The following is a 17,500-nucleotide window of genomic DNA, read 5'->3' as shown; positions in this document are numbered from 1 at the left end:
ATGGTAGTGGAAGGAGGGGCATGGTGATAATGATGATGATGATTGTGATGGCAATGATTATGTTGATGGTGGTGGTGGTGGTTTTGGTGATGATGACAAAGGTGGTAGCAGAGGGAGGGGATAGTGATGATCACGATGATGATGATGATGATGATGATAAAGATGGAATATCAGATGATAAGGATGAGAGGCTAAAAGAGAGGATGATGGCAGGGAAGAGTAGGAGGAGGAGAAGGATGAAGACATTGATACAACAGTCAGAGTCATAGAAAGAGAGAACATTTCAAACACAACAAGGACCACTTCCAACAAACATCAGAAAACTACAAACCCTCTACAACAATAACAATATAGACATTTCAAAGTTTTTGCACAAGGCCAGCAGTGTTGGGAGAGGGGGGCAAGTTGATAACATCGACCCCAGTGTGCTACTTGAACTATTTTAAAGACCTCAAAATAATAAAAGGCCAAGTCAGCCTTGGCGGAATTTGAACTCAAAACAGCCAGACGAAATGCAGCTAAGCATTTCACCCGGCATGCCGACAAATCTTCCAGCTTGCTACCTTAGTAATAATAATAATGATGATGATCTTTTCTACTCTAGGCACTAGGCCAGAAATTTGGGGGGAGGGATCCAGTCGATGAGATCAACCCCAGTACACAACTGGTACTTAATTTATCAACCCCAAAAGGATGAAAGGCAGAGTTGACCTCGGTGGAATTTGAACTCAGAACGTAAAGACAGATGAAATGCCGCTAAGCATTTCGCCCGGCGTGCTAACATTTCTGCCAGCTCACCACCTTAATGATGATGATGATAATAATAATAATATAATAATAACAACAACAACAATAATAATTTCTTGCATTTAGGCACAAGACTGTAAATACCATAGAGTGTGACCCCAGTATGCAACTGGTATGTTGAATTCATCCCTGCAAACTAAACAAACACTCATCAATTTGACTGTTGCAGTCATTTATTGTAGTTCTGTGCAATCTACTTACAACTACACTAACTGAGCTATTGGAGAGTGTCTTGTTCAAGGACATCACACAGCTGCTGACATTGAAATTTCAACCGGCAATTTCTCAAATTGGTTTTATGAAAGAGAAGGCAAAAGGGAGTGTGGGTGGCCACATTACTACCCCTCTCATCTTCACCGCATGCTACCATAAGCAGCATCTCACATAGAACAGTGGAAAGCAAAGATGGCCATTGTCCTTTGCAGAGAGAAATGTCTTTGGTTACATACATATATGTGTACATATATATATGAACCAATTTGTTGCACAATGCGTCTCCAGCTTTCCTTTAACTTGAAAATACCCTCTTCCCAGTATTGAGGTGGTTTTATGGCAAGGAATTCATCAAGGTATCTTTTTATGTCATCCAAGGAATTGAAATTTTTACCATTAAGACTATTCTGCAGAGACCTGAATAATTGGAAATCCGAAGGAGCAATATCTGGTGAATATGGGTGGGGGGTAACACATCCCAGCCGAGCTGCAGCAATTTTTGTCTAGTTCCCAAAGCATCAAGTGCCAAAAATGAACTTTCTTATCTTCCATTTTAAAGGGTTACAGAATTAACACAGGTTATAGGAACATAAACCTTCTTCCACAAAAAGGTAGCTTAAACTGTGCTCTAAATGGAGGTGTAGTAAAATCCTATTTTATGGACTCAACTACGTTCTAAAATAAATCGAAAGGTAAGCTACTATAAATTGGCATGAACTTTCTGGACAACCTAATAGAATAGGTGTGAGAGCCTGGATCTTGCCAGTTTGACCATAAAATAGGTAGAATATCTAGGCTGATTTAAATGCTAAAGGGTTAAAATAAAGTATGAGTCAAGTACTGGAGATTCATTTCTTTTGATAGATCCCTCCCTTAAATTTTTGACTTTGTGCTTAAGTTTGAAACTATGAAGAGTAGTGCACTGATAGAATCCTTAGAGATTGGACAAATTTGCCTCGTGGGATTTAATTCTGGTTCTTTACATTCTCAACTCAAATCCTACTGAGGTCGACTTTGCCCTCAATCCTGCTGATCGTGGCCATTGCCAGCCTCCCCTGGCACCTGTGCTGGTGGCACATAAAAAGCACCATCCGTACATGGCCGATGCCAGCGCCATCAAATATGGTAAATAAAAGCCTTTTGAGTAGAAATGGGGAGGGGAGGAGTTCTATTGCTTTCAGTTGAGGTTTTTGACCCTCCCCACCTCATGCGCCCTCAACATCTGCTCCACAGAAACAGGAATGGTCCTTCAAAATGGGCTTCCTCATAGTTTCCATCAAGCAAGATTTTAAATATCAAAAGAAAACCTTTGTTTTTATTCTGTAAAACCTCCCTTTCTCTCTCCTCTCTCTCCTCTCTCTCTCTCTCTCTCTCTCTCTCTCTCTCTCTCTCTCTCTCTCTCGCTTTCTACCCCCTCTCTTACCACCCTCACCATATTGTTGGCACAAAAAAGCGGTTTGAGTAAAGACAAAACTGCCGATCTTTAAAGACCTGAATCTTTCTCTCTTACATTGGTTTTCCCCACTCCTCTCTCTCTCTCTCTCTCATCGGAGTACATGTCCTATCTCCAGGTGGTGGGTGTGGAATAATCTTAACAACCGCACCCCCACGCACAACTCCTAAAGTCACAAGACTCAGCCTACCAATCTAGCCAGTCACTGAAGAAAAAAGCAGAATGAGGAAGGGACAACCAGCCAGCCAACCAACCAACTAGCCAGCCAGCTAGTCAGCAGTAAACACAGAACCATCCCCCCCCCCACTTTCTCCCTCTCCCTCTCTTGGCTCACAGGCAAAGAATGTCCTTCAAAATTACACTCCAGCTCTAATAACCATTTAGATTACAGCAGCTGGAAAGGGGTATTGGACACCCTATCCCACAAATAGATGGATACACATACACACACACATGCTCACACACACCACCACACCACTAAAATCACCTCCACCATCACAACCAACACACCAATCAGTACAACCTCCACCACCACCTTTGCTACCATCATCACCTCCACCACCATCACTACAACAAACTACTGAGAGAGCCTCTACATGATCACTTGACCTGCTAGCTAGAAATAGTAGCCAATTCTCCCTCATATTACAGCCTCTGTCTTAAAAGGCAGAAAGAAACGATGGATAATGTGATTGTGGATAGACTTAGTTTGTAAAAAGAAGAATATGACAGGATGGCCACAGATGGACTATCTTCAGAGATCAGAGTCACCCTGGCACAGAATAGCAACAACAGTAGGAAGCTCCTACTTGGTCACTCAATGTAACAGAAATAGCAGCCAAATCTCCCTTAAATCACAGCCTACTACCTTGAATGAGGAAAGGACACAGAAAGCCCTAAAGAGGTATGATGGGCATGGATGGAATACACATGATCACATGACTGTTTGATCACAATTAAACAACAACACCATTAGCTTTTCTGATATCCTTCCATTGACACGTAAACATAAATTTAGGAATCCTATTTTTCCCCATTACATAACTTTATTTTGTTTTTCAACCTCGGAAGAAAACAAGATCAACACTGAAAGGATTTCAACTCAGGATATAAAGAAATCTAACTAAATACCACAAGGTATCTAAGTTTGTTCTCCCTCACATCTAGCCCTTTTGTTTCTCCCCCACCTGCACTCACTTGTTGCAATCATAGTTTGCTAGTCACCAACCAGGTGACTCTCACTAGTTTGCTCCCATCAGGGCCAGACAGAAGCTAAACAAGCAACAACTTAGGGACCAAACAATCCACAGGAACCCAATAATACTGAAATAGTTTTAATTACCTTTTAAAACAGAACATCTTTGTTTAAGACATACATTCACAAAGTTGGCGCTACTGCTCCCCAGTGGGCATTGGGAGGGTCCAAGTGGGCGTTGGTGCCTAAGGGGGCAGTCGGGAAGGGGCAGTAGAGAAAGAAAAAGTGTTGGGAAGAAGACAGTGGATTGGGGGACGCTATAAATTTATTATATTATAGTATTGTATACAAATATATTATATTGAATATCAAATGATTCATAGTATTTTTAATTAGTAAAATATAAAATATATATTTTTACATAAAAATAGAGGTAGGGGCACTGGGGGTATCATGTGACTGAGTGGAGCAGTGGCTCAGAAAGTTTGAGAACCTCTGGTTTAAAAACTTTATAAAAGCTTAGAGCTTCATCAAGTCTGTCTAGCTTCCACTCTCACACATTTGCTGATTTTTGCACACATATTCGCCTCAAACTTTCATCAGAAAAAAACCTACACTAACCAACACACACAATCAATATATGTGCAAAGAATTATAGCAGTGTTCAATAATCTATAGCAACTTCCACAATCAATAAAATATGTTACAAAACTTTCAATATTCATCTTATGTTGCCACCCAAACTCCTGTTTCATGGTTAATTTTCATGTAATCAATATCAACAGACAATAGTATAGTGAAGAAGCATCTAGATTGGTGCTTGACCAGCTGCAATGCATTAGTCATAATGCTCACTCTCTCTCAACTCTTAATCATTCTTTAATCCTTCTGTTCCCGTATTTCTGTTGAAATACTTTGCTGTTCATTATCTACATTTGACAGATATTTGTCCTCATCTTGTTTGCTGTTAACACATCATTTCAGCTGATATACTCTCCAACCTTCATCAGTTGTCTTGGGGAAATTTTGAACCTGGGGTCTCATTCCTGAGGTATTTTTCAATGTTATTATTATTATTATTATTATTATTATTCAGGTCACTGCCAGGAATCAAACTCGGAATCTTGGGGTTAGTAGCCCATGCTCTTAACCCCAAGAAAAATACCAAAGGAATGAGAACCCAGGTTCGAAATTTCCCCAAGACACCTGACGAAGGCTGGAGGGTATATCAACCAAAATGTTGTGTTAACAACAAACAAGAGGAGGACAAATATCTGTCAAATGTAAATAATGTAAATAAGGTACATAATTCATCATCTCTTAAATACAGAACTGTACTTTGCTGCTATTCTTTTACATGTTTCAGCCTTGAGGCTGTGGCCATGCTGGAGTACTGCCATTTCAATTAATTTTGAAAATAATAAAGTATTTAGTGAAATAACTTTGTCATTACTAAAGCAGTGATTGGAATATAAATTAGAATGGAATTTTGATGGAAGGTTTTAAACTTGTGTTACTTTAAAATGGCAATTTTATATCAGAGAACAAAAACGTGGTCTCAGGTGGATTTGGAACCAAAATGGTTCAAATAAGGCAAAAACGATTTCCTCTTTCATTCAGCTGACTGACATCACTTTTTGCCTTATGAAATCTTCTCCATATTCCAGCTGTGGGGGGAGATGTAATAATAATAATAATAATTGTGTACAGTGCTCAGGTGCACTACAACTCATCTAAAGTGTATATATAATCAGGTGTAGTTTCGGCGGATTTCGGAAAGCATGAGGGCCTTAAAAGATGCAGTGTCATGGCAGTCAACAACTGACGCAGGCAGTTTATTCCATGCTTCAGCAACTCTGAGCGTGAAAAAATGTTTCCGAAAGTTATGGGAGCTGTATTGTTTTCTGACTTTGTAGGCATGTCCCGTGTGTTAGACACATGGAGATCAAAAAGGTGTTCAGTGTTGTTGTTGGTGAGGTGGTTGATAACTTTGTGGGTGTTTACCAAGTCCGTCGCCAAACGCCGGAGCTTCAGTGAATCCATGCCCAGGGAAACAAGGCGCTCAGAATATGGTAGGTGTCTGATGGAGGGTATGCGTTTGGTTGCACGTCTCTGGACAGATTCCAGGAGGTCAATGTTCTGTGCAAGATAGGGGTTCCAAACTGATGATGCGAATTCCAAGTGTGGTCGTACAACGTACGTTTCAAGATTAGTCAACTCGACATTTCTATCATCAGCTCATATATATATATATATATATATATATATATATATATATCCCAAATTCTGTGTATATACATGTAACATATATGCTGATCATTCATCTAGCATATAATAATATGAAGGCATGTGCCCAGTGGTTAGAGCATTCAGCTCACAATTGTAAGGTCATGAGTTCCATTCCTGGCAGCATGTTGTGTCCTTGAGCAAGACACTTTATTTCGCGTTGCTCCAGTCCACTCAGCTGGCAAAAATGAGTAGTACCCGTAATTCCAAAGGGGCCAGCCAAGTCACATTCTGTGTCACGCTGAATCTCCCTGAGAACAACGTTAAGGGTATGCGTGTCTGTGGAGTGCTCAGCCACTTGCACAATAATTTCACGAGGAAGCTGGAATACTCTTTGTAACTGACGGAGTGTCAGTGCATGTGTGTGAGAGAGGGGGGGGCATGTGAGAGAGGGGGCATGTGAGAGAGAGATGGAGGGAGAGCATGAGAGAGAGAGAGAGAGAGAGAGAGAGAGAGAGAGAAGCAAGATAGCAAATGATCTCCTCATAGCCTACCTTGCCACTGCTTTTACGTTTTGCAGGAATTTTGGATTTTTTCCCTTTGCCAGCTGCTGCATTTGGATCCATTTTCAGTTGATGTTTGGAAAGTGTGGTCTGTGAGGGAGAACAGTTATTGGAACCAGCTGATGTTGAAGGTTTGGATGGTGCCAGTATGAAATGCTCAGGCAATGAACTCAACTGTACTCCAGCTGGGCTGTTGATACTTTTGGCATCCATAAGAAGTGGTGCATGTGGCTCTTCATCACTCTTAGCAACCTGCAAAAGCAGAACAAGGAAAGCTGTCTTATTATTGCTTGTTTCGTTTTTATTGTCTACTCTACAGGCATGGCTGTGAGGTAAAAAGTTTGCTTCCCAGCCACATGGTTCCGGGTTCAGTTCCACTGCGTGGCCCCTTAGGCAAATGTTTTCTACAATAACCTGACCAAGCCTAGTGAGTGGATTTGGTAAATGGAAACAGAAAGAAACCCATCTCATTTGTGTGTGTGTGTGTGTGTGTGTGTGTGTGTGCCTCTTTGTTTCTGTGTTGGACCCCCAACACCACCACTTGACAATTAATATTGATGTGTTTGCATCCTCCTAACTCAGGGGTTCAACAAAAGAGTCTAATAGAATAAGTACCAGGTTTTAAAAAAAGTCGATGTTGATTCATTCGACTAAAATTCTTCAAGGTGGTGACCCAGCATGGCCTCAGTTTAATAACTGAAACAAGTAAACGATAAAAGATTCAAGATTTTAAGAAATGGTTTTCTAATCAAATCCCTTAGCTTCCACCCTTCATTATTTATCAATAAATCTAATTTGGTAAATGCCATGAAAGGAATTTCTCAAAGACCCGCATTAACATCTTCGCTTTGAATCCTGCTTGATGGAATTTCAACTCTTTTATTGTAAGCATGTATTTATATGGCTTTTAAATTCTGGGAAAAGGCCAGAAATTTTGGGGAAAGAGGTAAGTTGATTACATCGACCCCAGTATGCAACTGGTACTTGCTTCATCGACCCTGAAAGGATGAAAAGCAAAGCCGACCTTGGCAGAATTTGAACTCAGAACGTAAAGACAGACGAAATGCCGCTAGGAATTTTGCCCAGCATGCTAACGATTCTGCAGTGGAAGCAAACAACAACAACAACAACAGCAGCAACAACAACAACATTGGTTTAAAATTTTGGCACAAGGCCAGCAATTTCATGGGATGAGGAGTAAGTCAATTAAATTGATTCCAATACACAACTGGTACTTATTTTATAGACCCTAAAAAAGCAAAGTTAAGCTTGGTGGAATTCGAACTCAAGATGTAAGGACAGGCAAAAAGTTGTTCAGCATTTCATCTGGCATGCTAGCGACTCTGCCAGCTGACCACCTACGAAGCTAGCATGGCTCCACTGGATGCATAATGTCAGTGTGCATTTGCAACAGAGTGTAAATGATTTAAGAGGGAAACTGGGTATAAAAGGCATCAGCTGTTGTGGCACAAGAGAGAGAAGCCTGTGCTGGTTTGGTCATGTGATGTGTATGGATGAGGACAGCTGTGTAAAGAAGTGCTGATCTTTAATTGTGGAGGGAGCCTGTGGAAGGGAATAAACACAGGAAGACATGGGACAAGGTGGTGAGAAAGGATCTTTGGATACTGAACTTCACTGACGAAATGACAAGGGACTGGGAGACATGGCAATTTGCTGTACTTGATAAGATGTGTCAAACGAAGTAAAATCACTGTCTTCTATGCATACAAGTTTGTCGTTTCAGGTGTTGGTGCCACTTAAAAAGCACCCAGCACACCCTGTTAAGCAGTTGGCATTGGGAAGGGCATCCAGTCATAGAAACCATGCCACAACAGACAGTTGGAGTCTAGACAGCTCCTTGCTAGCCAGTTCCATATCAAACCGTCCAACCCATGCCAGCATGCAAAGCAGGCAGTAAACGATGATGATGAATGGTGATGTATGAAAGTCAACCTCTCATCATCATCTTCATCATTTAATGTCTTCCAAAGACTGGATGGTTTGAGAGGATCCAACGAGGACAGTTGGACATCCTTTTTGATGCCAACCAATTTACAGAGTGGAATGGGTGCTTTTTCCATGACACCAGCACAACTCAGAGGTTGCCTAATAAAATGTCGTAACTCTACAAGATATCCATAATCTTCACCATAACAATAGAATCTGGCCCAGGCTTGGATTCCTGATTTGAAATATTTCGTTTCACTGCGCTTTTGAAAGTGTTCAGTAATTGACTACAAGGGAGATAATTACTTGACAGCAGGGGAAATAATTACTTACCATCAAGGGAGATAATTTTCATGTCTTAAACAAGAACCAAAATTGATGTCCGCGAGGCCCAATGTTTCAAAATATAACTTACAGAATTTCATAATGTACACGTGAAGTAGTCAAATGAGTAAAGTATTATGGTTACTTTCTCATGGATAGCAGGTCAAAATTTCATGGCGTTTTAAAGCAGAACATGTTCTTCTACATTATCCGAGTCCAGTTAACTGTCACGACATGCTTAAGTTTCTGGAGAAATGTTAGAATTAAAAAATACTTTTGCCTTTGTAAAGTTAATTCATTATATTGGAGCACGAAGAGATTGATAAATGTTACATTCCTATAATTTAGCCAATCTTGAAGAATAAAAAAAAAGCAAACTTACAACATAGCCATTGGATTTCTGTAGTTCAAACTTTCCAACATGAACTGAAGCTACAAAAGAAAAGAAAATGAGTCATTATTATAAATATAAAAGAAAACAACGATGTTATAGGGAACAGCAGAAAGGGTCAGCGTTCCTGGCTTTTAGCCAGGAATTCAGGTTGAATTACAGTCACTGAGATACAAAGGGCTGTAGGATTGTTGGTTTACTTGTCATAGACTCAAATTTAGCCATTTCTAGCCCATCATAGATCAAGGTAATGTTAAGAGTGGAAGACCCAAAGAAGACTTAGTAAGATAAAATTTAAAAACCACTAAAGATTAAAGATTAAACACAAATGTGAAGGCAGTATGACTAATAAATTATTGTCTATTATCATCATCATCATTTAACATCTGTTTTCCATACAGGCATGGGTTGGACGGTTTGACAGGATCTGGCTGGTGGGTGCTAGGACTGCATTGGGCTCCAGTATCAACTTTGAAATGGTTTCCACAGCTGGATGCTTTTCCTAACACCAACCACTTTACAGTGTGGACTGGGTGTTACTTGCAGGGCATCAGCAGTGTTGATGTTGTCATACAACTTACAAGACTCTGCACCCTGAAAGAAGCAAGTTTATGCTTAGAGATGAGAGAAGGGACCAGAGTAGAACAGGTTCGTTTGCAGTAGAGGTGCCATGTGGTTGCTCACACATTTTAGAAGTATTGGGGTGGAGTAGGGAAGAGATTAAAATAGCAGTGATGAGATGTCAGGGTGGATTCTCAATGCATGAGGTGAATGGAAATGAGTGGGGACAGAGAAACCAAGAGTGTGGGTGGGTGGATGGAGATTGCATGAGTGTATGGAAGGGTGAGGGATAAGGAATGGATGAGGGGAGGGGTGAGTGTTATGAATGAAGAAGAAGTGTTGAGGGATAAGAAGTGGGGAAGGTTGTGGGGTGACAATTGTAGAGATAGGGTAGGGTTGAAAGGTGAATGTAGGGGACAGTGAATAAGGGGTGGGGGAGATCAATGATGCTGCAGGGGGGGCTTAAGTGGGGCAGATGATACAGTAATGTTAAAGTTGGCAGGGGAGATAGGGAGAGAGACAGACAGAGAGGGAGAGGGAGAGAGAGGATTTTGATGCTGGAACAAATTTCGGTGTTTCTGAGCAAAGAAGTACCAGAATGTGTTTATGAGGGTGGGGTGGGGGACAAAAAGTAATTTTGTAGAAAACGAGTAAAACTTTTAATTAATGATTAGAATTTAATTGCTGCAGTTAAAGACATAAGAGACAAAGGTTTAAGCAACCATTCTACCACCACAGTGCATGCATACACACACACATTAACGTATTGCATGTAGCTGGCAGAATTGTTGGCACACCAGGCAAAATGCTTTGTGGCATTTCATCTGCCTTTATGTTCTGAGTTCAAATTCCACCAAGGTCAACTTTGCCTTTCATCCTTTTGGGATCAATTAAATAAGTATCAGTTTTGCACTCGGGTCGATGCAATCAACTGAACTTCTCTCCCGAACCTGCATACCTTCAACCAGAATTTGAAACCAATGTATTGTATGTATGTAGGTGTGTATGTAGGGGTGTGTGTATGAATGTATGTAGGTGTGTGTGTATGTAGGTAGGTGTGTGCGTATGTATGTATGTATGTATGTACGTATGTACATAAGCATGTATGTATGTGCATGTGTATGTATGTACGCATGTGTGTACGTATATGTATGTATGCGTCTGTCTATATGTATGTATATATGTATGTAATGCGTGTGTGTGTATTTAAGATGTGCACACCCACTTCATAAAAGATGTATTACCCACCTCATAAAGTTTTGCTCTTTATGTTTAGTCAAAATAAATCTTTGATCTTACATTAATCATGCACTTATCAATCACAATTCAACTGTCTGAGAGTCCACTCTTCCCCTGGATGGACACAACACTAATAATATCCACTCTTTATTGAACATCTCACATAGTGTTTAGAATTGAAGAATGAGACATCAAAAACTGTTCTCAGTCGATGATGGAGCAGACAGGTGAAAAGCTATGCAATGCCACTGAACGGATTCTCTGGCGATTCCAAAGAATTGACAAAATAGGAGCCATTTGCTGTTCGTAAAAGTTTCTGCCATTCACAACACTGCCCTAGAGTGAGTCTTTTAAAAAAATGAGAGAAAGAGCAGCTTGTCACATCATCATCATCATCATCACTATCATCACCACCCTCACTCAACATCAGTGATAACAACTGCAACAACACATCACAACATCTTTGGTAATTTCAACATCTGTTTGGTGCCAGCACTGAAAGTTATGAAGTCTACAAACGCATCAATGTAAACAAACAGTTCTCAACCATTTTTTGCTCTTGGATCCCTTTTCATTTCAATTTCACTCAGCTGGACCCACAGATCGATTCGATGTTTTAAGAACCCTATTAGACCTTTAAAATTAAATATTAGGAATTGCTTTTAAAAAATTATTAAAATATTTTGTGGATTGTCAAAGTATAACTACATAAATTTATTGCATATAATTTTCAGCAACAAAATCTAATATGGATCCCCAAAAGTTATATGGACCCCCCAAAGGTTATATGGAACCCCAAGGGTTATATGGACCCTGGTTGAAAACCACTGACTTAAACAATGCGATGAAAGACAGGAAAAAAAATATATAATATATATAATGGTTAGAGAGAGAAGAGGGGAGAAAGAGAGAGAGAAAGTGAGGGAGAGGGGGAATGTGGGAAAGGAAAGCTAATAAATACAAGCCGTGTGCCAGTCTACCTGGCAGTTGTCACCTCAGTGGCTTCATTCAAGTTTGACTCAATCTAATTAATTACGCTGATAATTTTTTTTGTTGAAGTCAATTAATGAACAAAATACAGCGCAGTTAGTATTGTTGTAGTTATTTATTTATATTAGACTCAGACCACAACACACACACACACGTACAAATGGAGTCTCTTTGCAGTCGTTCTACATGCAAGAAATAACAGGCAAATCTCTCAAAATCACATCACAGCGTCTGGGTATATAGGATGCGGCAGAAAAACCACCCATGATTTACACAGCCATTGCTGTGGCATGAGTAAAGTTAGGGCAAGGATAATGGCATCTTACTGATGCTAATGTTTTACCATTTCTCAAAGTGTCATTATGGTTTTTTTTAACTTCTATATAAAATGTATTTATTGCAAAAATGCTAATCAATCATCATCATCATCATTGTTCGACCGTGGTCGAGACAATGGAATTTGCCATGCTACACCAGACTTCACGGTCCATCATAGCATTATGGAGGTCCTGTTGCTGGATGCCTGTATCCCTGGAGATTACATCAGGGTAGGAGAGTGTGCGCCCTCTGGTATTGCGAGTAGATGGCTTCCAGAGAAGAGTAGAAATTGCCTTGTTTTCAGCTCTACAACAATGTCCAGCAAACTGGACTCTCCTACCTTTCACAAGAGATGACACAGGTGGTAGTTTCCCATATATTTGCATTTTGGTTGGATGACGCTTCCACGAGAGATTTTGAGCTCTCATAAGGAGGCGAGTTTGGTTCCATCCAACTGCCTCTCAAGCTTCTTTGATAATGTCCAGGTTTCTGAGCCATATAGTCGAATTGGTTCGACTGTGGCTTTGAGGATTTCAAGTCTAAAGTCTCTACTTAGATTTGATGACCAGATCTTATGCATGTCATTACAGGCTGACTAGGTCATACCCTTTCTAGTTAGAATCAAGAATGGTGAATCTATGCTATTTTTTGCCACAATCTGTATCTGAATACCATTGATCATAGATTTGTTCAACATTTGAAGACCGAGGGCCAAGATGCAACAACAACACAAGATAACATCAGAATATCTACATGTTGACGATTTCCTAGAAATAACAGCCTGATCCCCGTCAAGCCATACCTTGTCAGCATTTTAATGACCACAAAGGTAGTGAACTGGTTATTTGATTACAGGTGAATCAGTCTGTCTTGTCTCAGATGACCTGGGGTTAAACACTGGCAACACTAAACAATAAACACTTTAGACAAACAAATATCTTAAATGTTTGTTGTTTAGTACTGTCAGTAAAAAAAAAGTGTATATAAGTATATATATATATATATATTATATATATATATATGCACAGTAATATATGTGTGTATGTATATATATATATATATATATACACACACACACACACACAGTAATATATGTGTATGCATGTATGTATGCGTGTGTGGATATATATATATATATATATCCACACACACACAAAGGTAATGTGAGCTGACAATGCATTATCAATAAGACATGGGCTGGGTGTATACATACATGCACATTAGCTGGGTGAAGCTGAATTTATATATATATATATATATATACTGTAGTAGTAGTAGTAGTAGTAGTAGTAGTAGTAGTAGTAGTAGTAGGTCACAGCTGCAGACAATAGCTGCAACTTTTGCCAGGCAACCAGCCAACCTGTTGATTTCAAGAAATGAAGTGTGTGTGTGTGTGTTTGTATGTGTGTGTGTGAGGGGGGACCCCTGGCTGGGAATGCAAAATGGTAAAAGAAAACCAGTTAATGTTAACCTGACATGACAACTGTTTTTTGTTTTTTTTAAGGAAGTTAAAAAAAAAAAGGGTTTATTTCAAAATAGGATTTTTTGAGAAAGCTCCCTACCCATCACCACCATCCCCTTGGCCTTCGACTGACAAAAAAAAAAGAATATCCTGAAGGTGGAGGATGTGAGAATTGCCTTCTTGAAAATATGATTTAAGGAGATGTCTTCAGTGAAGACTTCCTTTAACCTTGCCAGAAAACTATTGCCGTCTTCTAACTCTATCTCTCAGTCATCACTACCACTGTGTGTGTGTGTTAGTGTGTATATGAAGGCAGCGAGCTTGTAGGATTGTTAGCACACCAGGCAAAATGCTTAACGGTATTTCGTCTGCTGCTCCATTCTGAGCTCAAATTCCGCTGAGGTTGACTTTGCCTTTCATCCTTTTGGGGTTGATTAAATAAGTACCAGTTGCTCACTGGGGTTGATGTAATCGACTTAGTCCCTTCGTCTGTCCTTGTTTGTTCCCTCTATGTTTAGCCCCTTGTGGGCAATAAAGAATTAAAGATATATATATATATATATATATATATATATATCCCATCACTATCATCATTTAACCTCTATTGTCCATGCTGGCATGGGTTTGGTGCTTTGACCAGGGCTGGCAAGGCTGGAAGGCTACACCAGACTACAGTCTGTTTTGGTATGGTTTCTATGGTTGGATGCCCTTCCTAATGCCAACCACTCCAAGAGTGTATTAGGTGCTTTTACGTGCCACTGGCATGGGTGCCATTTGTATAACACCAGTATCTGCCACAACTGCGGTTTTACTTGACTTGATGGGTCTTCTTCTCAAGCATGGCACGATGCCAAATGAACTCAGCCATTGCCTCCATGAGGTCCAACACTTGTTTCATTTCATTTTTTTTCTTTTTTCTAGATAGATTTCAAGTCAAGTTTTCCATTTTAATGTTAAAGTTTTTTTCTTTCTTTTTTCTCTTCTGTTAATTACAAAAAGTCATTAGTTTTTATTGCACCATTGCCAAAAACAAATCCAACAATATGTTTTTCTTTTTTCATTATTCACTAGTTTTCAGCAAGATATACTTTTGTTCACAAATTAATTGTTTTTATGTGTGTGTGTGTGTGTGTGTGTGTGTGTGTGTGTAATCTCATTATATATATATATATATCTTTACTTGTCTCAGTTCTTGAGCTGCAACCATACTAGGGCAAAGCCTTGAAGGATTCTAGTTGATCATATTGATCCAGCACTTACTCTCAAGTCTAATAATTATCTTAGCAATCTCTATTCGTTGAAGTGCTAAGTTATGAAGCATGAACACACACACACACACAATATAATGAGCTTTCATACAGTCTGCATCAACCAGTTTTACTCAAAGGGCTTTGGTCAACCTGAGCTTAAAGAAGACACTTGCCCAACAGCCCTCTGTTCTTTCACCGTTTCCATAGTTTCTTTCTGCTCTGGCAGTTAGCTAAATCAGGTTTTCAGTTCTATTTTTCAGGTACAGTTTTGACCTCTATTAATATCAGTCCTCTCCACCCTGCTCCTTCCATGGAAGGAATAACCTATCAACACTGTTTCTGGGATGTAATGACCTATACATGGACATTGTCTCTTTCTGGTTCTATGGCTTATGTCTCTTAATTCCTTCTTAGTCCAGTTCAGGAAAGCAGCAGAATATTGTATTAGTCACACCCCTCACAAATGCTTTTCTCTTCATTCACTTTTAAGTTTAGCACCTTCTCGCTCTCCTGAAATATTCATTCCTCCCCTCCTCTCTCATTCCTTCTATCTACTTCCAATACACCTATGCATTTGTATTACTCACCTTCATTCATTGCTCAGATTAACCCAGCACATCTGGGAGTTTAATCCCTTCTGACTTGGATATTTATCCTCTTCTTATTATTGGTACCACACATCTATTCTAAACTCCATGCCCATGTCATCACTCACAACTCTAACAGTCAGGACCAATGAATCGAAAGTATTCTCACTTTTGGCAAATAATTTCAGGTCATCTCTAAACAGGAGGTGGTGCATTTCCTCACCACTGATAAATTCATGGCATGATTAAGCCTCGCTCAAGGTCAATAGAAAAGGGGATCAGAACCACCACAAAGGATAGTGATGTGAGTGTATCACCTTGGAGTATTCCTCTTCATGTGCTGACCTCATCTAACATATCTTGAGCAGATGTTAGTTTAGTTTTTCCATTTTGGCATATTGTATTGTGAGAGCTAAACAACATCCTCTGCTCTCCCAAATATACTGAGGTGTTTTTGGATCCCTAAAGGGAAGGGATAGGTCAATAGTATCAACCCTAGTTCTTGACTTAGTACTTTATTTTATCAACCCCACAAAGAATGAAAGGTGAAGTCAACCTTGGCAGAATTTGAACTCAGAACATAAAGAACTTCATCACCTTAATAATAATGATGATGATGATGATGATGATGATGACAATAATAATAATCCTTTCTATGGGAGGCACAAGGCCTCAAATTTGGGGGAAGGGATTAAGTCGATTACATCAACCCCAGTGCATAACTGGTACTTATTTAATCGACCCTGAAATGATGAAAAGCGAAGTCGATCTCGGTAGAATTTGAACTCAGAACGAAATACTGCTAAGCATTTCACCCAGCATGCTAATGATTCTGCCAACTCACCACCGCCTTAATAGTGATGATGATAATTTCAAATTTTGGCACAAAGCCAGTAATTTCAGAGGAGAGAATAAGTCAATTGCATCGACCCCCAACATCCAGCTGGCACTTCTTTCTATTGACCCTGAAGAGATGCAAGGCAAAGTCAGCCACGATGGAATTTGAACTCAGAAAGTAACGATGGATAAAATAAATTCCAAGCATTTTGTCCAGCATGCTAACAATTCTGCCAGCATGCCACATGATGATGATGATGAAGACGATGACAATGAAGAAGAAAAAGAAGATGAAGTAGTAGTAGTAGCAGTAGTAGTAGTAGTAGTATCAAGAGGGTTGAGAGCACTTGAAAGACTGTTGAAAACTTGTGGACACCTATCCTGAGGTTACAGGTAGTAACCCTACAGGTAGTAACCTAAATCCTACCAGGAACAAGACCAAACCTGAGCCAAACCAAAGTAATAATAATAATAGAGACATTGTATTTAAAAGAAAGCAAGCTAAGCTGTTTACAATTCTACATGCCCCCCCCCCCACACACACACACACACATTCACATCATGTTGATACTAATGAAATATTAGCACCAAACGAAATAGGTTAAATTCCACTCCACAGATACAAAGGTCGTGAGGATAAAATGCTGGAATAATGTTGGACATGTCAAATTCATTGCAACTCTTGAAGCAGCCACTGTGATGTGCTGCAAGGCAAGGTAAGTTGCTCTCCTTGCTCAAGCCTGCTTCACTGAAGGTGTGTGTCACTCCTATCCTTCTAATCAAGATAAAATGGTTTATAATTGAATATATATAACCATTATGTATAACTATTATGTATTACATATGTATAACCATTAATATATATATATAGCTATTATGTAGTTTACTTCATATTTATTTTAATACCACTCACATATACACAGGTGTATATATATTACACACACACAAAATGCCTAAGGGCGTTTTAAAAGCAATTCATAATATTTAATGTAATTAATACAATTCATTAAACATAATTTCTCTTATATAAAGAAAGAACACAAAAGGCTTAAGGTTTCACTACAGCTGTTTCGGACATGTTTTTTTTTAATTATTTATGAATAATATGATTGCATCCTGAAAAAAGAAAAACTATTT

General features: G+C 39.4%; 1 protein-coding gene across 8 annotated transcripts in view; it reads right to left on the bottom strand.

The window, feature by feature from the left end:
* Positions 1–17,500, bottom strand: part of LOC115212902 (ras-responsive element-binding protein 1) — a 251,127-nt gene that overhangs the window by 42,005 nt on the left and 191,622 nt on the right. For 5 of the 8 annotated variants that reach the window (XM_036503908.1, XM_029781710.2, XM_036503907.1 and 2 more), the window contains 2 exons: positions 9,111–9,160; positions 6,449–6,709 (listed from right to left, as the gene is read on the bottom strand). In XM_036503908.1, the coding sequence (XP_036359801.1) occupies positions 6,449–6,709; positions 9,111–9,160 (311 nt within the window). Of the gene's footprint in view, positions 1–6,447; positions 6,710–9,110; positions 9,161–17,500 lie in introns of those variants that run through there. The other 3 variants (XM_029781713.2, XM_029781714.2, XM_029781716.2) reach the window with 2 other exon arrangements.

The sequence above is a fragment of the Octopus sinensis genome, linkage group LG6, assembly GCF_006345805.1.
Source record: "Octopus sinensis linkage group LG6, ASM634580v1, whole genome shotgun sequence".
NCBI lineage: Eukaryota > Metazoa > Mollusca > Cephalopoda > Octopoda > Octopodidae > Octopus > Octopus sinensis.
The sequence above is the reverse complement of the archived record's forward strand: the minus strand, read 5'-3'. Positions and strand labels throughout refer to the sequence as shown.